Source organism: Sminthopsis crassicaudata, chromosome 6, assembly GCF_048593235.1.
Source record: "Sminthopsis crassicaudata isolate SCR6 chromosome 6, ASM4859323v1, whole genome shotgun sequence".
Lineage (NCBI taxonomy): Eukaryota > Metazoa > Chordata > Mammalia > Dasyuromorphia > Dasyuridae > Sminthopsis > Sminthopsis crassicaudata.
This window is the reverse complement of record NC_133622.1, coordinates 236348752-236372795: the sequence shown is the minus strand read 5'-3', so window position 1 is coordinate 236372795 and position 24044 is coordinate 236348752. Positions and strand designations below refer to the sequence as shown.

Below are 24044 nucleotides of genomic sequence, written 5' to 3'. Positions count from 1 at the left end.
GGCCACGGAGGGGGAGGAGGCCAAGGAGGTGTTAGAGGAGGTGGCGGTCAAGGAGGTGGCAGAGGAGGAGGAGGAGGGGGAGGTCATACTGAGAGCTCAGCGCCCCCAAACTGCCCAGCCTCGGCGGTCGGATCGCTGCCACGTGGCGCCCCGGGGCTCGGGTACTCAGATCCAGAGGCCTTCGCCCGACAAAGGGTGCCTGGCACCTCGGACCGGCCGCGGCCCCTCTTCCGCCCTCAGTTTGCCCAATTGTGAAATGGGAGCAACACAGGCCCCGCCTCCGCCACGCGCGGACTGGTTTTGGGAAAAGGCTGTTATCTGTCTCCGTGATTCTGCGAGGGTGAGAGCTGGAGGGCTGCCGCAGGGCCGTCAAGAACCAGCTTCTCCCGAACTCTCCGGCAGTTAGCCGCCAGCATAACTTTCCCGCCACGGCGGTTCCGGCTCCTCCTCCTCCTCCTCCTCCTCCCCCTCCTCCTTCTCCGGCTTCGCTACACCCTGGGCTGCCCCGCACAAGCGCAGTAGCGTTTCGCCTCGCCGCGGGGTGCCTGGGCGCGGGCAGGCCCGAGGGGCGTGGCCTGGGCGCGGGTGCGGCCCCGCCCACAGCCTTCGCCGCCTCCTTGCCGCCCGCGAGGCGCTGCCGTTTCTTTGGGCCCTGCGTGCACGCCTCCGCCGCCGCTCACGGAAGGCGGAGAGAGCGCGTGCGTGCGCGCTCCGCGGGTCAGCGAAGCCGCCGGCCCCGGCACGTGATCCGGGACCCGGTCGGTCGGTGGCTCGGTCCCCCAGCCCGCTCTTCCGTCAGCCCGTCCGTCCGTGGGTGCCATCATGGCGGAGGCGGCCAGTCAGGTGCTGCTGGGCTCGGGCCTCACCATCCTCTCGCAGCCGCTCATGTACGTGAAGGTGCTCGTACAGGTAGGAGCCGCCGCCGCCGCCGCCGGCCTTCTCCCCGCCCGGGCCCCGGCCCGCCCGGCCCGGGCCTGCTCCGAGGACTCGGCCGAGCCCGAGGGCCCGGCCCGTGGCGCTCCTCCTCGTTCCCGGGGCCTGAGGGCCCTCCCCGTGGCCGCCAAGTCGCTCCAAGGGAACCTTGGAAAGTGAGGCCGGAGTGAGGGCGGGTGGGACAGTCGTGCCCCCGGAGTGGGGGTCGCTCGGGTGCTTCGGCCTCCGCCCTCCAGCTGGGCCTTGGGGTCTCCCCGCTATCGCGCCCTCCTCCTCCCCCTCGCCCCCACCCTGGTCTAACCTGTGGTGAGTGCTGGGGGAATCTGGGGAAGGTGACCTCAGACCTGGACCGTGGCCGGGACCCGGAACCCGAGCATTTCTGGGCTCGTTCTTGATCCCCCTCCGCCCCCTCCTGCACGGCGGTCCATCCCCCGCCCCCCAAACCTTTTTCCTGTCAATTCAAAAGAACCTGCTCCAAGGTGCCGGGACCCTGGTCCCGACTCGGAGCCGAGGTTCCCCCCGACCCCACCAAGTGTGACCGGCTCGTTCCCTGCCTCCCCCAGCCCTTAGGTGCTGCAGTGACTTGACCTTGCGGGAGAAAACAGCCCCGAGTATGGTTCTGACCAGCCTTTTTTGGGGGGGGAGGATCTTGATTCTTTCACCCTCCGAACGAAGAAAGGTCCCATTAAAGGAAAAAAAGCTCCTCTTTGCCGCCCCCTCCCCTTCCTCTGCCTTTCAGCGGAGATCCTACCCACTGCAGTTATTGGAGGGGAAGTTGGTAGGGGCTGCGCTGGGGAGGGGCTGTGCAGCTATTCTGTAGCAGATTTTGGAACCAGATACCAGTTAGACACAAGGAGCTCATTCAGAAATAATAGGCCGAGTGGGAAGGGTTGCTGAGTCAAGTTTCTGAAGAAATCCATGAGGTTCTGATGTGGGACCCCATGTGGCTTAGAACGGCATGAGCATCACATTTACCTAGAGCTTAAAAACAGGTTGTTTGAAAGGCTTTTAGCCAAGTTCGGATGATTTGAAATATTCTTGTAGAAGGGTCGTGCAGTGGCGGTCTATTCATTGCTTGGTTGTTTCCGTGAATGGGCTTGTCAACATAACAGGGCCTCAGTTGAAGTGTGAAGTATTTTGAATTTCCTCCCGAATTTCCCCTTTGCTGATACTGTCTAGCACTTACTGCTTTGGCTGCCATTGTTGGGCCTTCCATGGGGCTGCTTTTCCTTGATTCTCCCAGTTGTCCGGATGTTTCTTCTCAGTGTCCTTTGGCCCTTCATTAGAGTCAAGTCCACAACTTCATGTACCCCACACTGCCCCCCTGCAGGTTTTCAGCTCTTTGTGTACTCTCACTTGGTGACCTCAGCAGCTTCTTGGACAGTTCTGCTTAGTCCATAAACCAACTTCCAGTTCAGCACTACCAAGTACTGTTTCACCAGCTATCCGCTAGCCACGTTCAAAACGGAACGCATTCCTTCCCTCAACACTCTCCCCTCAGAAGAGCGCTCATTTTATCACTGCCCTTGTCTCCTAAGTTCACATCCTTGGTGTCTTCGAATCCTCAGCCTTGCTCTTCCCTCATATCCCATCAGTTCCCAGATCTTCATATCTCAGGTGGCGCTTCCCCTTTTTTCCTCTATCTCTTCTACCATCCTCATCATCTCCTAAAACTGTTGCAGTCAGTCTTCTAACGGGTCTCTAACTCAGGCCTCTCCTCACCCCAATATGTCCCCCATACGTGCTCCCATAGACACGTCCACGCAGTAAACCCCAGCGACAGTAATTAGAAAAATGAAAATTAAAGCAAAAGGAACATCACAAATGTTGAGATGGTTTTTGGAAAACAAATACATGAGTGTACTGTTAATGGAGCTGTAAATCGATACCGTCATTTTGGAAAGCAGTTTGGAACTGTGTCCAAAGAGTTATTATTAAACTGTGTACAGTATACCTTTTGACCCAGCAGTCACTACAAGCAATACCCCAAGTAAATAAAGGAAAAGGCAAGGCTCCTGTACAAAATATTTATAGCAACCTTTGTGTCTTAGCAAAAAAACAAACAAACAAACAAAAAAAACCCTGGAAACTAAGAGAGTGCTCATCAATTGGGGACAAGTTCCAGTATATGAATGTAATGTAATGCTATAAGAAATGACTAAAAAGGTAGTTTTAGGGAAAATTAGCAAGACTTGTGGATTGCTGCAGGGTGAAGTGAGCAGAACCAGGAGAATAATTTCTACCTTTAACATCAGTGTTGTAAAACAAAAGTTTTGAAAGATTTAAGAACTGATCAGTATAGTGATTAATCAATCATGATTCTAGCCTGTCAGTGATAAAGCATGATGTTTGCCTCCTGCCTGAAAGTTTCCAGTGCAGCATGTTCTTGGACGTAGCAGATAGGGATTTTTGTTGTTGTTGTTGTTGTTGTTTGACTGTGCTTATGATAGAAATTTGGTTTTTATGTCCAGTATGGGGGAGATGAGAGGAAGTTTAAAAGCCTTGATTGAAAAAAAATAAATTCCAGTGACTCCCTATTTCTGTTAGGATTTTGGCCCTTTCTTACTGCTCCAGTCTGCTTCCGTATTACTGTCCTTGACAAACAAGGAAGTCTAACCATAATGCTATTCTCCTCACAGGAAAACTTAATACATTTTCTGGGCCTTTGTACTAAACTATTCCCCATTCCTAGAATATTCTCTCTACTTCTTGGAGTCTTTGACTTCCTTTGGAACTCTGGCTTAAGCACTATCTTCTACTGGAGGCCTTCCTCGATGACTAGTGCCTTTCCATTCAAACTTAACCTTATGTCTGTTTTGTATGCTTTTTGCATATACTTACTTAGATGTATGTTATCCCCATTTGTAGAGTGTGCGCTCCTGAGTGTAGGTGAGACTAGGTCATTTTTGTCTTTGTAATTCCTAGCACCCAGAATAGTGTGCTGTATATTGTAGGTGTTTAATAATTACTTATTGCTTAGTAGTTAGAGCCAGTATAGCTTTCCAGGTTAGAACAGATCATGTTAGTATTCATATCTCTTGGAATATGAACATGAATTTCATGTGTTGGTACACAGATTTCAACATTCATTTTGCTTGAGTCTATTCAGGTTGTCTGACAAAGATTGACTTTTGTGGATTTAGATTCTACAGTGTCGGGGTTAATTTGTTAGATAGATTGGGAAGAAAAGATTTAAACTCAGCATAGTCTTTGAAATTTGATATGTGCAAAATCACAGTACTGTTATGACAGAATAGTACATATGTGGAAGCGATCATAATTTATATTGTATTTGTTAACAGCTGAGCTAAGAGAAAGGCCTCTGAGGTCCTCTCAACAAAAAGCGTCAAGTTGGTAGCTTCTGACATTTCATGTATCTGAAACTAGAATACTCATTACTAACTTTGATTTCACAACAATTTTGTTGCAAATTTTCCTAAAAGTTTGGTAGAATTCTAAATTATTAGTATTTACTTTATTTAAACCTATCCCTCCACTACTTAGCAAGCCATCACTTAAATAAGAAAAAAAAGAAAGAATAAAAGCAATTTAGAAGAACCAGCCAGCACATTAACCAACTCTAATAACATTATATAAGAAATATTTTACACCCATAGGACCAAGTGTTCACGTCTGATTTTTGTGCCCATTGTTGGCTTAGTTTAATTTATTTCTTTGGATGAGTTTATATTCCTTCTCATGCTTCTGAATTATTCATATTCAGTATTCCTTATAGTAAAAACCCATTACTCCAAAACTAGATAAGTTATTCCAACTTCTAACAGGGAGTATGTATTTTATATCTTTGCTTCCACAATAAGGACTATTACTGTTGTAAATGAGACTATCATTTCTGTCTTTGACTTCCTTAGGAGAAAAGCCCAGCTATAGGATCTATAGGTCAAAGCATATGAATATTTTAGTCACTTTCTTAGCGTACCAGAACCAGTTGGACCAATTCACAGCTCCACAGCCTGTTGTTATCTTTGTCAGCTTTCTGGGTATGAGAGATGAAACCTTAAAGTTATTTTGATTTGCATTTCCCTTGTCCTTAGTTATTTGGAGCAGTTTTTCTTTTAATTGTTCATTGTAATTCCTATTTTGAGAATTGTTTCTTTTTATCCTTTAACTACTTATCCATTGGGGAATAATATTCACTCTAAAAAAAAAAGAAAAATGCCTGGCTATACTTTTAGGGAAACAAATATTTAGTAATTGTGTTGGCAGAAAATAAGATCCATATCCCCACACACACACACACACACAATATCCTTTTAAACACTTTGAAAAACTGAACAGATTATAGAAATGAGATGGCAATCCTCTAGTCACAGCTTTTGAAGCTATCCGTCAAATCTGTTTTACTGCCTCACTAATTACAGTTCATGCACTCATATTCTCTAATTGATTCACAGTTGTTGTTTTTTTGTTAGTTTTTGGTTTTTTGGTTATTGTTCCAAATGTAAATGACTCCAGATTTTCTTTGGGGATTACTTGTCACATTTCCTGCAGTTCTGGTAGCTTTCCTGAAACAAAATTACTTTCCTTACAGTCTAAAGTTGGCTGTGTACTGTGGTTTTGCTTAGCTATTTCATTACTGGCTTAAAAAAAACAAAAAACCAACAACACATCTTTAGTTGTATAGTAACATTTAAACTTAATTCTACTCTCTTTTCAAGGCCATAATGATTTTTTTTTTTTTTTTAACTCTTATAGGTGGGATATGAGCCTCTTCCTCCAACTATGGGAAGAAATATTTTTGGGCGGCAAGTCTATCAACTCCCTGGTCTCTTTTGTTATGGTAAGTTGGTATTATTAACTTTTGAGATGGACAGCTATAAAACTTTGTGGTACGTTTGTCTATTTGTCTGTCTAAAAGGAAGCAGAGAGTAGAATGTGGAATTCTAGAAATGGATCATGAAGATTCTCTGGCATTTTTCTGTGTCTAGGTAATGATTCCTTCAGATTGTGATCTAAGTATTTGGCTTTTTTTCTTAGCTCAACATATTATGAATATCGATGGAAAAAGCGGGCTCTTTAAAGGCTTAACTCCCAGACTCTGTTCTGGAGCCATTGGAACTGTGGTCCACAGTAAAGTTTTGCAGGTAAGTAAATTCAGACCCATTTTCACATATATGTAAATATTCTTTTTTTTTTTTTTTTTTTTAATAACTTAAACTGTTGGTCCAGTGGAGAAATTCTTGTGTGTACATACTCCAGGGATAGATTTATAACTGTGACCTTTTTTTTTCCCCCTCTCTTTTTTTTTTAAGCTTTCTTTATTTAAAATTTAAATGCAATATATATTGGACTTAACATATTTTTAATATGTTTAACGTGTATTGGGTTATTTGCCATCTAGGAGAGGAAGTGGGGAAGAAAGGGAGGGAAATTTGGAATACAAAGTTTTGCAAGGGTCAATGTTGAAAAATTATCCATGCATGTTTTGAAAATAAAAGGCTTTAATAAAATAAAATGAAACTTAAATACAAAATAGAAAAAGAAAAAAAAAAAGATTGTTATGTTCACAGCAGAACATGAGAGCTTCAAAATATGTAATGATAAATTTACATTTCAAGAAATCATATAATAATAGAAGACATTATATTCAGAACTATCTTTTCTTCATTGTGGATTTTCTTTTGTTCTGTGCGCTTTTTACTTTATTCTTTTTTTTTCCCCTTTCCCACCTCCCCCCAAGTGGAATATGGTTAAGCATAGATATATTTAGGCATACATATATATGTATACAGATATCCTTATGTATACATATGCATCTAAAGCTATATTAATATAGCTGAAATATATAGGTTTTTCTCTTTTGATTGATTCTTTTTAACTTTTACTTTTTCTGAGATCAGTAATTATTACCCCCACTTTTTTTCCTAATAAATTCTCTTTCTGATCTTGTGTTTGCATATAGCTCTTGCTTACTATCCCTGCTAACTCCTTTACTTCTACCCACAAGTTTGCTTTACTATTAACTTTTCTCTTCCTCTTTATTCCATTCCCATTAATCTCTGAGCCTTACCCCACTCTTAAACTTTTTAATGTTCCACCTTATCCTATTCCCTCCCCCTCTTTTTTCTTTATGAATTTTGAGTTTTGGAAGGTTTTATGATAAACCCTTGTGGATGAATAAGGTTATGGGTGTGTATGTGGGTGGGTGGGTATGGGTGTATATGTGATTGTTTCTCATTCCAGTATAAGATTTTAGAATCACCAGTCCTCTCTCTTCCTAATTCATTTGTAGCAATTCTTGCTCTTGTACTTATTCATTTAACATAATTTCTGTTTTTACCTATTCTTACACTATTTTACTTTTTAAAATCACATCATACTAAACTCTTCTCCAATCTTTGTTTTGAACTATCCAATGTTTAATGAAAGTCTTAGCCACAGGGCTTACATTTACACATATACACATGAAAAATCTTGTTGAGTTCCTTGAAATTAATCTATGATGTTAACTTTTATATGTCATCAAATTTTCTGTCAAGGTCAGGTTTCTTTGCCATTAAATCCTGGAAATCTAGCTATCCTTTTTTTTTTCCCCCCAGGATTATATTTAATTTTGCTGGATATAATCTTTTTGGCCACAACCTTTAATATATAGTATTCCATTACTTTTGGTATTTTATTGTACCATTGATAGGTCTTGTGTGATTCTGATTTTAGTTTCAGCATATTTGAATCAGGTTTTTTTTTATTGTTGTTGTAGTTTGTAAAATTTTCTCTTTGATTTGGAGGTTTTGAAATTTAGCAATAATGTTCCTGTAGGTTTTCCTTTTAGGATCTCTTTCAGGTGGTGATTGATGGATTTTTTTTTTTCCTATTTCTACTTTTCTCCCTGGTTCTAACATTTCAGGACAATTTCCTTTAATTATTTCTTACATTATTGTATCTAAATTTTCTTCTTCTTTTTTTGGTTGAGGCAATTGGGTTAAGTGACTTGACTCAGAGTCACACAGTAGGAAGTGTTAAACGTCTGAGGTCAGATTTGAATTCAGGTCCTTCTGACTTCAGGGCTGGTGCTCTATCCACTGTGCCACCTAGCTGCCCCAGATTTTCATTTTTGTTTATTTAATTTTTGGTCATAACTTTCACATAATTCAATTATTTTTATGTTTTCTCAATCTTTTCTCCAGGTCTGTTGTTTTCTTAAGAGCTATCTCACATTTTTTATATATTTTTAAAATTTTTTTATATGAGCCATCTCTTCCTTAAGACTGGATCTCTTTTTATAATTGGTTAACTTTCTTTTTTATAATCTTGTTCTTTTTTTATTATTTAGTTTCTTCTCAATCTCTATTTGATTTTTAGCTTTTTTGAGTTCTTCTGTGAACTCTTTTTGGTAGGTCACCATTCAACATTACTCTTTGGGATAGGGGAGGCTTTTTTTTTTATTATTATTTTTATTTTTTTTATTTTTAACCTAGTATCTTCCTCTGAAGATGAATCCTGGTCTTCCTTACCTATTTCCATAGTAACTTTCTGTAGTTCATTTCTTTCTCATTTGCCTTTTTTTTTTTTTTTTTTTTTAATAAAAGTTTGTTAGTGGAATCACTACTAAAATTCTGGAATGGGGGATATAGTGTCTCTTCTTCCTTTAGTTCTCCCCTCTTGCCTGGAACCTAAAACTAAGCATTCCCACTTGCTTTAAGTGCCTGAGGCCAACAGCATCCCTGCCACATTGCTTCTGCACTCACCTTCTTATCTTATCTGCCAAGGTTCCCTCAGTCTTCTCATACTCAGACCCCAGGAAGGTTACACTTTCTGTGGTTAGGACTGGGGCTCCCTCATTTGCCTCCCAGCAAGCTCCAGGGCTCCCCCCAGCCCTTGCTGAATCCTGAATATGTTTACATTTCAGGCTGGTCAAATTTCTGTCCTGAGTTCTTTTGATCTTTTCCAATTGTCTGCCCCAAACCTTATTTATTTTTCATCATTAGATAGCCTAAGTCTGACCCTGAGTTGTATTTTCCTGATGGGAGAAATCTGGAGAACTTGATATTTTCTGATCTCCACCATCTTTCCAGAATTCTCTGACCGTGGCCTTTTCCTTGTTGATTTTCTGCTCCAATCTGTTTGACATTTATATGAAATATCTACTCCTTTCATGTCCAATGACTGAAAGACCGTTACCTCATGGAGAATGTCGATCCTATGTTCCTTCTGTATCTTGGATATTAAAAAATGAGATTATAGGATTGCAGAATAAAAGCTGAAAGGTATTGTTTTACAGATGAGGAAGCTGAGACAAAAATTACTTGTCCAGGATCACACAGCTAGTCTTTCTAATTCCAAGACCTGTGCTTCGTCCAGTACTCCACAAAATACTGGGTACATAGATTTCTTCTTTTCCCCTCCCCCTATCAATTTCCATAGTCTCCTTGATGCATTAGTTTTGTTCTTGGAAGTGCTTTTCAATTTCAGTGAATTTAAATTTTAGTATTTAATCTTTTATAATGATATCTATCTATTGTTTAGGTTAGAATAAATGCTAGTCACAGCCTTAAAAGGTACCTTATCTAGTTCTCTTGCACCATTTTCTATGGTGGACTTTTGGATAATCAGGTTATATAAGCATTTTGAGGTCACTATGGTATATGTAGTTGTAGCTTGGTCTAAGTCTAGTTTCTACCAAATTACTTCCCAAGTTTCCTAGCAGTTGTTATTAAAAGGTAAATTATCCCAAATTGATGTCTTCAGGTTTAGCCAACACTGGATTCTGAATTCATTTTTTTCCTGATTTTTCCTTATCTAACCTGTTCCTCCCAGGTGAAGAAACTTCTGTTGCCAGTGCCTCCAATGTGAAATAACTTTCAGCCCCTGTGAGAGTAAATATATCTGGATTATGTCTGGACCAAGCACATATTAGAATTAGTCCAGAATGATGTAAAAGAAGCAAAAAGTTTTGCTTTAAAAAAAAAAAAAAAAAAAAAAAAAGTCCAGAAATAGGCATTTTTAGACAGACTCTTAGAACAGAATCTGTGGAAGGAAGGGCAGATTTACCAAGCCTTAACTCCAGTTAATTTTGACATTGTTTCTGGCTTCTGTTATTTACCTTCCTTCAGTTCTTAGGAGATGTAGAAGGACTGACCTTGAATTTAGGCAAGACTCGGCTCCAAGTCCTAGCTACAGTGCTGACTAGCGCTTGGCCTGGCCTTTTTGTGCCTATTGACTATAATAATAACTAACATTTCTAGGCCATTACAGTGGGGGGAAGCTCCTCCAACTTCACTTGTTCTTCACTGCAGCCCAGTACACAAGATGTTATCCTAATATCCATTTTTAAAACTTCCTCTAGAAGTGAAGGGATTTGCCCTGGATCTGGAAAGGCTTGAATGGGGGTTTCCTAGATATAAAAAATGTACTCTATCTAGAAGCCTTCCCTTCCTCTGCCTAAGCCGTAGGTCCCTCATTTGACTCCCTGTCTTTGTGTTCTTGTGAGAAAGAAAATATTAGGGGAATATGACTTGGCACTCTCTATTTTTGTCAAAACTGAGTTTATGTGACTTTAAAGAAAGAAGTCCAATTTTCAAATATGACATAATTATTTACTTTAAAGATTATGTTTCTAAAGTATCCCACAACTCCTACTTCATCTTCTAACCCAGGGCAAATGATATAAATAGATATCCCTATTCTGTATTAGGCTTATGTGGGCCCCTTGTGTTATCATTTTAAAAGTTATCCTCTTGTAAGATGTCCTTTTCCTTTGTGAATTTTTTGTCTAAAATGTCTAATTTTACCTCTAAAAATCTGGTTGAGCAGAAACCATACTTAATCCTTCTATACTACCTTCTCTGAAGTGTAGTCAGACAGACATTGGCCTTGGAGTCAGAATATGGGAGTTTGTGTTGGCTGACAATAGCCATGTGACTTTAGATTGGCCTTTTGGAGTTTCTGAACCCTATAGGGCTATTTGTAGGATCAAAGAAATGATTATATTATATGTCTCTGTGCAAATATTATTTTCTTGATTTAGAACAGTTTAAATAGTTGTATGATTTCAGCTGACCAGACTTTGGGAAGTTGACGTTTTTTCCTGTCCCACACTGTAGCCTTGCTCTTTGGTGTCCATTCTATTCTTTCCAGAAGAAAATGAATTTTGTGCTATGATTTCACTAGCTTTTTGCACAGATGTCTGGCTTTAGTGTTAGCACTGTTTGTGTCTAAGACCCATATGACAGATTTGGTTAGTCGGGCTGACAGAGCTTGTTCCCAGTTCTTGGTTGATGTTAGCTATTGATGAGTGATGGGAGACTACCCATGATATCTGATCTAGTCCAGCCACCACCAATACAATTGTGTTTTGTGTCTTTTCTCATAGGATTCTGCAATAACCTAAATCCTCTTTTTTTTTCCCTTCCTTCCTCTATAGCAATACCAGGATTGTGACAAAACTGAGGTATGTTGAAGCTCATTTTTATGCATGAACCCTATCCTTGCAAATGATTATTGCTGCTTAACCCTTCCCTTCAGGAGAAGGCACCATAATTAAACCTTTAAGTACTTAGTGAACTGCTGGCCTAAGGAGTAGACACCAATCTGAATCATTCTGTGTGAAGCCTCAGAAGCCTGATTCTCTTATCTCTTATTCTTTTCACAGGAATTAAAACAAGGATCGCAAAAAGATGGCCCATCCAGCTTTGACAGGGTTATCAAGGAGGTAGGAAGTTAACCTAGATATGAAAAAAATTGTTCTCTAAGTTGAACTAAGTGTGCTGCAATATATATAGAATGAGTAGCCCCTCAGCCATATGTAATCAGTGACTGATTCAAGGCCTCAAGCTTCCCTTTGCTTCTTACCTTGACTCAGAGAATAGCAATTGTTTCATTCTTTGTCTTTGGATTCCTAGTACCTAGTATTGGCCCTGACTCTAAGAGGCCCAGAGGCTGCTTTGATAGTTTGTAAATATAATGTCATTCTTTAGTCTCTTGTTTTTTTTAAAATGAAACATTAACTTGGTTTTGACTTAATAATGCTATTTAGCTAGAAAGAACCAAGAAAAACACTTCTTGTTTTAGAGAAAAAGATGCATTCAACCAAAATTAAGATTCTCTTGTCTAAAACAATCCCATTATGTAATTACTGAATGAAAATCTTCAAGAAAAGGTTAAAGACAGAATGAAGCCCTTGGCATGTTAACTGTCATATCTCTAAGAATGCTTGTGTGACACTTGGCATGTTTGGGATATCCCCTTCACCATTGCCCATTCTCCATCCCTTCTTCCCCTAAAGCAATTTCTGTTTTGCCTCTCCAGACTCCCCCCCAAAACTGCTGCTTTTGTTTGGATATTAGATGTTTTCTTAGAGTTAACTTTAGCATTCATCATCTAAAATTTAAGTTTATCAAACAAAAAGCTGATTTGGTTTTATACACTTTTTTTTAATGTCATTTCAAACAAAAACTAGCATTAGTGGTAACAAAAAATTTTTTTCACTTAACTTTAGCCCCTTTTCTATTTTATTCTTGCTTATATTTGGGTGGTCCCAAAATCCTTCTGTCTAGGTGATAGTGACTCCTACAGTGACTGTCTTCTTGTTAATACCAAGAATGTCTCTGTGCAGAAAGTTATAAGACCAACTTAGCATATTTCAAGCCCCGAATTTTTTGTCTAGGAATCATAGTTAATTTTTTGCTCCTAACACACAGTGCCCTAGACTAGAAAAATGACAGCTAACCTCAGCAACTCTGAGTTTCTTACTTTTGTAGGGTTGTAGGAGAGAGCCCTATTAAAAGTCATTCCATCTCTCCTGGAGAGGCTCATGAAATAATGCCTGCGTGATAGAGGGATCTGGATTGATTGCAAATCACTCAGAAGAGAGCGTGACCTTATGCTCTGAATTCAGGACTCTTAGTTTTTCTTCCAGCTCTGTGACTACCTGCTGGTGACCCTCCCTGTTTTTTGCTTTTGTTTTTCTCATCTATAAAATTGAGAAAATAACGGGAACCGGCTTCGCAGAGATATTTTGAGGAATAACTAAAAAAGAACATTGAAATCCATGAGTGAAAGGTATGCTAGAATGACAAAGTATTCTACTGTATCCTCTCCACGCTACTGTTCCTGACTCCAAGGCTGGAGCCTTGTTTCACCTCACGCCCTTTTCATATAGTACAGTATTCACCCACATTTGATCTCATACAACTTTTGAATGTCAAAATTTAGGTTTCAGAAATGTGTGTCGATTGTTTCTAGACTACTCGAGAGATGATGGCTCGTTCTGCTGCTACCCTCGTTACACATCCCTTCCATGGTATGTTTCTGGTATGACATGGTAACAGAAATTGTGGCGCACATTCCATTGATATTCCTGATCCGTTTTGACTTGGCCCCTTGACCTCTGAGGAGGGTTACTGTGGGATTTCATTTAGGGATTTCTTCGTGGGTGTTGTGGTTTCTTTTTATAGTCCAAGTTATCCAGATGGCCAAGTATCTCTAGGTGGAATAAGTGGTTTTTCAGCATCTGTGTCTACCAATACCTTTTCTCTCTGTCCTACAGTGATTACCCTGAGATCTATGGTACAGTTCATTGGCAGAGAGAGCAAATACTGGTAAGTGCCTCAGGACACCCTTTCCTAAGGAGAGGCTGAAAGAGTTTGGACCGTTAGAATGAAGACTCTTCTAAAACTGAGACAGGGAGCTCCTTGAGGACAGAAGTATGGGTGGGTGGGTCCATCTCCCTAGCACTTAGCACATTGCTTGGCACATAGTAATCATTTCATAAATATTGAGCTATTGACTACATCATGGGAAAGTGATGCTGTCTTTCCTGCTGTTTGGACACAGCACATGCCATCAGCCCTGTTTTTTTGGTGTGGATGTTCCAAAAAAAAAAAAAAAAAAAAAAAAAAAGCAAGGTCTTTTTAAAGAACTAACCAAAGCAAATTGAAGATGGAGGAAGCATGTACTGGAGGACCTTCAGCTTCCTCCCAGACCCATGAGTGCTGTTCTTCAGTCTACAAAATAACAAAACATTTTTTGTTTTTTTTTTTTTTTCCTCATTCCCTTATTCAGCGGACTGTGTGACTCCATAATAACCATTTACCGAGAGGAAGGCTTCCTAGGATTCTTTGCGTGAGTTGATGTTATTTTGCTTAAGTAATTTAGTGCGAGGGAAGGGAGGGTATCTTCAGAGACAGCTGTTAGGAGAGTGATCTCTCTTTAGTCTCTGGATATACCTTTTTTTAAGTTCTGAACATGAGACTCCAAATAAAATGAGAATTGTACTTAAAACCATGTAAATCTAACTTGATTTTCCTTGTAAGATATAATAAATTACTTTCCAAGCTGTCCCAGTTATTTGTTTCCTTCTAAATATCTTTCTGTGCATTTGAAATGTTTCAGTTACCTGTTTCTTAAAGTTTTTCATCCAAAATCTTTGTCCTGGTCAAGGATGCATAAAAATAACCTCATTCTAAGTATCATCTTGTCTCTTCTCAGTAAGGGATTCTGCAGGTAGCAAGTTCAAGGAATTTCGTCTTTCTTATCAGCATTTGATTTTATTTATCCTGAGGAAGTGGAAGATACAAAGGTCCATTTTGCCCAACTTTTTGTCCTTGCTTACCATTTTTCTTCTCAGGCTCATATGGGCCCCTCATGGTGTCATCCTCTTTGTGTGATGTTCTTTTCTTCCTGATTTTTCTTTTGTCTTAATTTTATATTTATAAAATCTTGTTGGACAGATACTATATCTAATCCTCTTTAGGATTAGAGGCTTTTAAGCCTCTAATAGATTTTTTTGCCTCAAAAAAAATATAATTCATGATAATAGATATGGTGGACAAAACAGTATGAGAAGGCTATTTCACTTAGAATTTTTAAAAAGGGAATTAAGGGCTTTGGAAATCAGCCTTCCATATTTTAGCCTCTGCCCCATTTCCTGAAGGGTGAATTTGGTGAAGATGTGCTCCATTTGATATTACATTCTGGTCTTTGGTTTCAAATTTTAAAAAATTACTCAAAGTTATTTGACTTCTGGATCTAATTTTGAAAAATTCAAAATATTATATGAAATATAATACATTTCAATGTGTACATAGAGTAGGTTTTTTCATTCTTTACTCTTTATTCTAAACTCTAACTTTTTTTTAATGACAGGGGCCTTATTCCTCGCCTTCTGGGAGATATCATTTCCTTGTGGCTCTGTAATTCATTGGCCTACCTCGTCAATACCTATGCACTGGAGAGTGGGGTAGGTTGTGTGAGATCTGCATGAACTATGACTAGACTCAGATTTTAGGTGTGAATAATGACTATTATAATGGTGACCTGCCTTCCCTGAGGTTCCAGAATATATGGTAAAAGCCAGACTGCCAGGAGCTAATGGAGAAGTTTATATCTTTGACCTTAATAAGGCCCTGTAAAATAACTAGAATTTATCTATTGTGTTTCTTAAATTCTTTTTTTTTTTTTTTTTCCCCTGAGGCTGGGGTTAAGTGACTTGCCCAGGGTCACACAGCTAGGAATGTTAAGTGTCTGAGATCAGATTTGAACTTGGGTCCTCCTGAATTCAAGGCTGGTGCTCTATCCACTGTGCCACTTAGCTGCCCCCTATCTATCATGTTTAAGGTTTGCAAAGCACTTGATAAATATTATCTCATTTTAGCTTCATAGTGACTCTGGGAGATAGGTGCTCTTATTAGTCACATTTAACATCTGAGGAGCCTAGGCCAGGCAGAGGTTGGGTGACTAGTCTGAGCTCAAAAGACTTGCCAGTAAGTGTCTGGAGTCAGATTTAAGCTTCCTGACTCCCAGTAGAGATCTCAGTGTCCGATGGTACCCAGCTACCTTAGGAAACACCATGAAAAGCCAACAGGTGTATGGGAGAATAATTAGGTGATCTCAGGAGCCCAATTCTTTGCCTCCAAATCACTTGTAGGCTGAGCTTCCCCACCATATTTAGGAGAAATGGGGCATTTGGAAGAAGTCCTGAAGAATCCTTCACTTCCTTGGATCTTTTAAAAGCTGCATGAGAGAAAAGGTTCTGAACCTCCTTGATCTGGGGTGAGACTGACCCCTTTTCAGAATGATTTTAAATGCATAAAATAAAATCCCCAGGATTACCAAGGAAACTGGCTATATTGAAATTCAATTATTCAGATATTAAAAGTTCCAAGTTGTTAGCTCCCTTGAAATCTTCCCTTGTACCCTGGGTTTGGAGAGCTAGTATCACTTGACCATGTTCTCTTGTTGGTGGTACTCCCAGCCCATACATCAAGTGCCCTTCTGGGGCGTAACGCTACCATGGCGGCTTCCCTCATTTTAGGGGTGTCCAATGCTTCTTGACCCCATTTGGGGTTTTCTTGGTAAAGATTCTGGGGTGATTTATCATGTCCTTCTCTAGCTCATTTTGTAGATGAGGAAACTAAGGGAAACAGGGTGAAGTGACCTGTGTAGAGTCACACAGCCAGGAAATGTCTGAGACTGGATTTGAACTCAGGAAGATGAGATTTCCTTATTTCAACCCTATTGTTTATCCAACTAACCACCCCATATCATGGAGAAAAACAGTGCCCTAGGGGTATGTGAGTAAATGTCAGAAAATGTCAGAAAATATGTTTGGACCAGATTGGGTTATTTGAATATCACTTGAGGAAAAGGACCATGTGATGGAACTCCCTCTAGGAGGCCCATATGTCTTAAGTGGAATATTCTCTTGGTAGAGGAATTATATTTCTAGGTAAGAAGGAGGGAACAAATATCTGCTTTCTGCTAAGCCTTTACAAATATCTCTTTTAATCCTCATTACATGCCTGGGGTACAGATGCTATTATTAATCCCATTTTACAGTTGAATAAACAAGCAAAGAGAGATTAAAAATGAGAGCTTATCAGATACTTATTAGTATCTGAGGCTGGATTTGTACTTGGGTCTTCCTGATTTCAAGCCCATTGTTCTATTCACTGGTTCACCTAGCTGTCTCTAAGTAAGTTAACCAACCTTTTTAAAAATCTGTACTCATTCTTCTATACCCAAAAATCACTTTGACCTAAGACATATTTGTCTGCTTTCACAAGGATTTAAATAATTAGCTACTTTTTGTTAATATTTTCTCTAAAATCTAGTTGGAAAGTTAAGTTTTACAAAGAAATTGATAGTAATTGAGATAAAGGATATATTGATGGTCTCAGCTGTTAATAGCAGCAGAATTTTTTCATTTGTTCTAAAGGTTTTCTCCTTCTTTAGGTTTCCACCATGAATGAAATGAAGAGTTATTCCCAAGCTGTCACCGGAGTAAGTTTGTTCATCTTCTCCTCGGATTAGAAATAGACTTGTTTTTATCATCCAGTCTGTATTGAGAGTATATGAAAAAGTCATCCATCACATGTCTCAGAATATTTCTTCCCAAGTTCGTTGATAATTTATTTTGTAGGTGAATAGAGGCACCTAGATCTCTTAAACCTTATTATTGAATCCACACCATGTCTAAAAAGTAGACCCCGCCACCTCCTCCAACCTGAGGAAGCGGGCTTCCTGGTATTTCAGTACTGAGGAATTTTAATTATCTTGATCTATGTGGTATCCTAAAATATCACTTATTATCACCAGCATCCTTTTATCCTGGAATAGGTAACCATTTTCATGTATTCAGCCAAGAGACTCTGCAATTTTGATTTATATATCTTGATTATAGGTGGATATGATTTTACACTGTGTATTGCAAAGCACTTTTCTCTATGTGAAATGATTGATCACACAACAAAAGTAAAACTTCTCTATGGGGAAATAGAGAATTTGGTCCACTGACTAACTTCCAGCTGCTAATAGCTCATATTTGAAGACTGTGTAGAATGTTCAGTGGAACTCCCATGCTCAAAGGGAATATTTACTCATTTTTTTTTTTTTCACTCCAAGTGGGTATCCCCAGGCCATTTAATAGAAGAATAGAGACAGAATAGAAGGTGAAAATTAAAAGTTGTCCTGAAAGCTTTGCCATCTTTTTCCTTCCTTTTGGTCTTCTAGTTCTTTGCCAGTATGCTGACCTATCCCTTTGTACTTATCTCCAACCTGATGGCTGTCAACAACTGTGGGTAAGTAACCGTTGCTTGCTTTCTCTTGGATGTTGGTTCCTTTTTGACTCGGATGAGGTGAGCCTAATGGAAATTTTGAGAAGGACAACTTTTTTTCCCCAAAGCAATTAGTTATTTTTTGTTTGTAATTGAAACCCATTGTGACTTTTGGTCCCATATTTGATTTTTATATTATTATCAGGTGGTGGCTGTATATGTCTTAACAAACAACACATTCAGTGAACTTTGTGAGCTGTGTGCCATGAAACAGATGCTCTGATCTGTATCCTCAGGGAGCTTCCATACTAAAGGAGGCAAACTAACTTGAATTCTTCTATTTCTTTATCAACCCATATACACAAAGTACTGCCATGTTCCTTCTGATTGAGAGGGAAGGAGAGAGCTATTAGCCACTCTGTGGGTCTCAAGCATTGGAATTACAGTAAAAAAGGCAGCCTCTGCACGAGCTTACAACACATAAGGACAGTTTCAGCCCCAGGTTTCAAGTCAGATGGAAAGATTCCCATGGTCCTTTAGGTACAGTGACTAATGCCCCTTTAATATTAGTTCCATGGAAAAAATGGTCTGTTTTCAATGTTAAACTGTAGACATGTCAGATACTTTGGTATCCGGGCTGCTTCCCAGGCCCAGGACTGCAGAATAGGGCCTAGAAGCACAACTGCCCAAGACTCTTGGTTTAGCTCCATCGGGATTCATGGGAAATGGTGGTCAATTGGACTTGGCTGGCACATGGCCTGCCTCCTGTCTCAGGAAGCCACACTACTTCGGCTCAGCTGGCTTGCTTGCTCTGGGTGGCAGTGGGTGGGGACAGCCAGCACCTCCTCCCCCAGAGTGATCCCTCTGGATAATGGCTGGGAGGACCACAGTCAGAAGGCACTTTGTGGAAGGACTGGGTTTCAAAGGAATTGCTTGGGCATGTTGGTTTTCTTTGCCTTTTCTCTTCCTTCCCTTACATTGTATCACTTTACTTTGGGGTCCATAATTTCATCTAAGCAGACAATCATTCCCCCACTTCCACCCCCGTCTTTGCAGCCTGGCAAGGAGCTTCTTTCTTGTCCCCACTGTCGGGCCTGGCTCGTGCCGGAGGAGGGCTTTATGTAGTGTTTAAATGGAGACCAGGATAGAAATTTCCAACTTTGACCTGTCAAGTGGCCTCCAGAATGCATGTCTGTGATATAATAGTAATTCCTTGTGTCCCTGTGCCTTGCCTAATGTAGCCATGTCCTTGGGTGCAAGCTGAGGAAATGTGGTGTTCTGGGCTTTTTGACCCATTTTGATTCTAAGGCAGCCCAGAGTAGTGTACATAAGAGGAAGGCTTCATGACCATTCTGTCTAGATACTGTGAAAGCAGCAGAGCACTCAGTATATTCAGAGTCTAAAGGGCTGCCAGGCAGGGCCCCCACTGTATAATGCTGTGCTTACAGAAGGGCCATGGGCAGTGCCAGAAAAAAGTGAGCCAAGTGGAGCCTGCCTGTGACTCTTGTTCCAGTGAAACTGGCAGTTTCCTCACAACTGGCATTTCTTCTTCCATACCTTTGTGACTAGAACTGTGGACGCAAGGGTACGAGAGCCCCTAGAGATGTGGTAGGATAACTGAGATTTTCTCTCTTTCAGGCTTGCTGGTGGATGTCCTCCTTATGCCCCACTTTACTCTTCCTGGTTAGACTGTTGGTGCATGCTGCAAAAAGAGGTATTGGTATTCTTAGCTTTTTGAACCAGTATTTTTGGGTTTTTATCCAGATCCTTCCTTCTCCCACAAATTTCACCTGCAGCTACCAGTCTCGTTTGTTTAACTTAAATGACGTTCAATCTGACATTCTAGCAGAAGGGGAAGATGTTGTACTAGAGATAGGAGAAATAATCCATCTAAATAATCTATATTTTTAAAAGCACATTCACTATAAGAGGGTCTGCCTCTGCAAGTTATTGAAAGGTCTTGGTTACCGAATACTTATTTCTTTCCCACTCTGAATCAAATGCAGAGATTCAGATTTTTTTTTTTCCCCTACTCTTCCAACAGTATATTATAAGCTAAGGATTATCCTACTTTGCAGATGAGGAATTTCAGGCACTAGAAATTACATTAATTTATAGCAACAAATAAGTGTCAGAGTTAGAGCACCTGGACTGAGTGTTAGGGTAATCATTGATCCCGTAGACCCAAAGCTTATGCATTGGGATGCTGTGCCCACACGGATTTCTTAGGTCTGACCTAGCTGTACAGGGGCCACCATTAAGCATCAGGTTTATTATAAAATGCAAAGAATTGTCTCACCACAATTGTTTTTGAATATTTATAAGAGACAAAGTAAGGAAGAAAGGAGATAAAATTCTTTGTTGCATTATTTTGTGGCAGTTGCAATATATACAAAAGGCAGGCCTTGCTTCTTAACGCTCAGGATCAGTCTATAAAAATGAGTAGAGACAACCAGTCCCATTAGGATTGCCGTGTCCCAGGACAGAAATCCAGTGACCTTCTCTGAGAATTAAAGGCTACAATGTTTCTACTGAAATAACCTTCAGAATAATTTTTTACGCCTGCTCTCAGGGATCACACTTCCTCCCTGCATTTAGCAGCAAATGAGTGTTCACAGTGGTCCCCACTTTAAGGAGAGAGAGAGTTTATCATTGTAGTTGTACCTTTTTCTCTCTTGATCCATCCTCCGGCCCCCTGGTGGAAAAGTAAGAATGGAGGCCTTCCCTTCTCCTTGTGGCTGCTTCTCTTGTACTTCCTCTGAATGGACTGGAAAATGGAGCGAGCTCCAGCGGAAGATGCTGGGTTGGGCCTGTAAAGAAGGGAGCCCAAGGAGTACAAAATTGTCCTGTGCCCCTGTGGCACTGACAGTGTTATAAAGGCTGGGAAGAACCTCTTCTCATCCTCCTTCTGAGGTACAATGGTATTTCCTTTGTATTTGGTTTGTTACCATTAATCAGAGTATAGCTCTCTGTTCTGTAGGAGTGGAGACTTTGTATCCGCTAACCATTTAGTTGCATTTCCAGGACATCTGTTGTATCTTTGCTCATTTTGCCGATTGGATTTACTGATGTCATGGCCTTCACTATAAATTTTATCTGTTTGATTTTTTTCCAGGGAAACATGAGTCGTGGAAATAGCTTGTTTTTCCGGAAGGTCCCATTTGGGAAGACTTACAGTTGTGACCTGAGGATGTTGATTTGAAGATGTGGGGCAGGGGCAATGACATTTCTGTAGTCCCAGATGCACAGAATTATGGGAGAGAATGTTGATTTCTACACAGTGTGGTGCGCTTTTTTTTAATAATCATTTAATCTTGGGAAAATGGAGGTGTTTGGTGTCTGCCTTTTTTGTTCATTTCCCAGTGCAAGCTGCTTTACTGTTGAGATTCCCCAGTGATTGTTTTTCCTGAAATGGGCAGTTTTTGCTTTGGGTTTAAATATGATTTACATAAAGCAAAATTGCACTTTTCTAGAGGAATGGGCAGATTATTCTGGTGTTTAGGCCTCAATCTGAAACTTTTTAAGAATGAAGAATCATTAAATTCCAAACAGGAATAGAAACAACTTGTGAAACTTCAGAAAAATTAATAAAGCAACTTTGTAGGAGATGAATAATTACTCTCCTCTTATGGACTCTGTCTGAGGAGACAGTAGGATCCCCACAGAGCCTATGTCCTGGTATAGGGCTCTAAATAACTATGTTTCTCTGGCCCTATCCCTCATTCTGCACAACTCAGTGGATATAGAAGTGAGATTTGAGAGGGACATGTTAACAATAGCAAAGATTATTTTTAAATTCATTTAACCAAAATGAAGTACAAGAAAGCTGACTTTGTAATGACTTCAACCCTCCTTCCCTATAAGCTCCACAACAAATCCTATAAAGTAGAAAACACAAATTAGAAACAGACTTAAGGTCCCGTCCTTGGTCTTCTCTATGAGCTGTGTCCTTGCCATATCCAACAGTGCATTATAATTCGAACTGTACATGATTTTTTAAATTTTTCTTCTACTCCCTTCCCCCATTTTGTTTAAAGGAGGGTGGGAGTGGTTTAGTTTTAATTCCTCATGACACTCTTAAAAAGGATTTTTGTAATATTGGGTCTGATAATGTAAATTTCATTCTCTACTACCAAGATTTTTTTTAGCCAAAGCATCAATAACCTGGCACGATGTGACCCACAACTAAGTGTGTTACAGGAATTTACAGAACAAAAAACATTTTAGAAGGAAACGGAAAAATAAAATTCTAAAAAACTTTAATTCTTTTTCTTTTTTTTTTTTTAAATAATGTTTAAAAGATTCAGAACAATTCACTAAAGAAAATTTGCTGTTACCAGCAAAGTCACATGTCTGAAAAATTTATTGGATAATTGCTGAATCCAAAAGAAAAAAGTGCTCTTGGCTTTAGGAGCAAGCTAACTATATAGCCTTTTATCTTCCACTAGAGGGCATCTAGATTTTGCTATCTTATGAAAAAGTTTTGCCTTTATCTTCCCAGCATTCTAAAATGTGGTTACATAAAAGGGATGTACTGTTTTATGAAGCAAGCTCCAGAATCATAAGCATCCAAGCATCTAAATCTTTGCAGGAAGTTGTAATATAGCACTTTGAAAAATCAGAGTCTTTCAGAAAACATGAATTTTGCTACCTACAATGTAAATGCAGAGCATTTTGTGTGGGGGGGTTTTATTTTTGTTTTAAAGAATAATAGACCATTTTGGTACAACATATATTGACAAATCTGAATAGGATAATGAGCTACACCTAGAAATCTGCTGGCACAATTCTGCGCTTAGCTACAGTTTTTCATTGGCAGTACAAGGCTGAAAACTGTTAGATGCTGCTGTTTAAATAGTGGGACAATCTACAGAATTGATTTGACCATTACAGAAAACCAAATAGGGGTTCTTGGCATTCCTGAGGGAGAATAGAGTCCAGAGAGCATGAGGGTAAGGTTCAGGTTAAACTAAGTTCTATGGAGCAACAGTATTGTCCAGCTTTCTGTCTGGGAGTCTAGACAATGCACAAAGGTTACACTTTAGCCTCTTAAGTCATTTCAGCATTATCATCGATAAACCCTCCCCATCAGGATGGGCTGGTTGTCAGGTGAGGAGAGCCATTTGAAGGCTATGAAATCACGAATTGGGTGGGATAGAGAAGATGGGAGAACAAAGCCCAACTTCAGATGCTATTATAGTCATGAAATTATGAGGGAGAAAGAAAATTGTCTTTGATATACATAACTATGAAGCTAGCTACAACAGAGAATATCTGTGTTTTAGAAGATAACTGAATAGTTTGCAGAAGATGAAATTCAAGAAAGGAACCATTAATAAGTAAAACTCATAACCTTGAATATCACTGTACAAATGTCTGGGCCACTAGCAAAATAAAACTAGAACTGCCTACACAAAAAGTAAAATTGGTCCTCCTAAGTGTATCACTGAGGCTTGAAGTGAAACCTCTTTGGAATATGCTTCTCAGTGAATATGCATTATTTAGGAAAAAAAAAAATAATTGGGTTAGAGGGAAATAGCCTAATACTTGGTGTTCTAAAAGGCAACTTTAAATCTGAATAACTTCAGAAGTAAAAATGCTAGCAAAAGTCATTTGAAAGTTTGATTATTCACATTTCTATTTAGTTTTGTGAATTTCAAGTAATGTAATTTAAACAAAATGGGACATCCTGTCATTCTGCATTGCATGTGGGAATTCTGGTTTATACTTTCTCATTAAATAAGTATTTTTATAAATTTGTAGCATATTTCAAATCTTTTTTTGATGTCTAGTATTTATATTTTGCAAAGTTGTTAAAACTTAAAACTGCTAATATAGGAACATGCCATGTCAGTAATTATTTGAGGGGAGATCAGTGGAGGGAGAGGGGAAAAAATCTTTGTCATCATAGTCTTACTACAGACCATTTGGACAGAAAGAGTAAATAGATGAGTTCATGAGATGCCGGATCTGGCACAAGGACGTGGTATTGTGTATGTATCAGGAGCAACTTATTGATATATCAGCTAGAGCCTTTTGCCTTGAGTAGCATGACCAACAAGAGGGAATTATATTCTGCATCTGAACTGCTAGGAT

The 24044-nt window shown here is 39.8% G+C and overlaps 1 protein-coding gene across 2 annotated transcripts; it reads left to right on the top strand.

Annotated features, from left to right (window-relative positions):
* Positions 1-328: 328 nt before the first annotated feature.
* Positions 329-22211, top strand: MTCH2 (mitochondrial carrier 2). Of its 2 annotated transcripts, XM_074275349.1 has the most exons (13): positions 329-909; positions 5650-5734; positions 5932-6038; positions 11318-11344; positions 11546-11605; positions 13138-13195; positions 13442-13493; positions 13957-14016; positions 15040-15133; positions 17128-17175; positions 17905-17972; positions 19587-19662; positions 21064-22211. In XM_074275349.1, the coding sequence occupies exons 1-13, from the start codon at positions 823-825 to the stop codon at positions 21148-21150; spliced, it is 909 nt and encodes a 302-aa protein (XP_074131450.1). In that variant the 5' UTR covers positions 329-822; the 3' UTR covers positions 21151-22211. The 2 variants fall into 2 exon arrangements, with proteins under 2 accessions (XP_074131450.1, XP_074131451.1); XM_074275350.1 differs by lacking the exon at positions 11318-11344 and having other exon boundaries at positions 690-909; positions 5932-6122; positions 11511-11605.
* Positions 22212-24044: the final 1833 nt, after the last annotated feature.

Coding starts and splice junctions, on each gene's coding strand:
- MTCH2 (XM_074275349.1), top strand. CDS start 823: ATGGCGGAGGCGGCCAGTCAGGTGCTGCTGGGCTCGGGCCTCACCATC. Junction 13,494..13,956: donor GGCAGAGAGAGCAAATACTG/GTAAGTGCCTCA, acceptor TCCCTTATTCAG/CGGACTGTGTGACTCCATAA. Junction 17,973..19,586: donor ATGGCTGTCAACAACTGTGG/GTAAGTAACCGT, acceptor TCTCTCTTTCAG/GCTTGCTGGTGGATGTCCTC.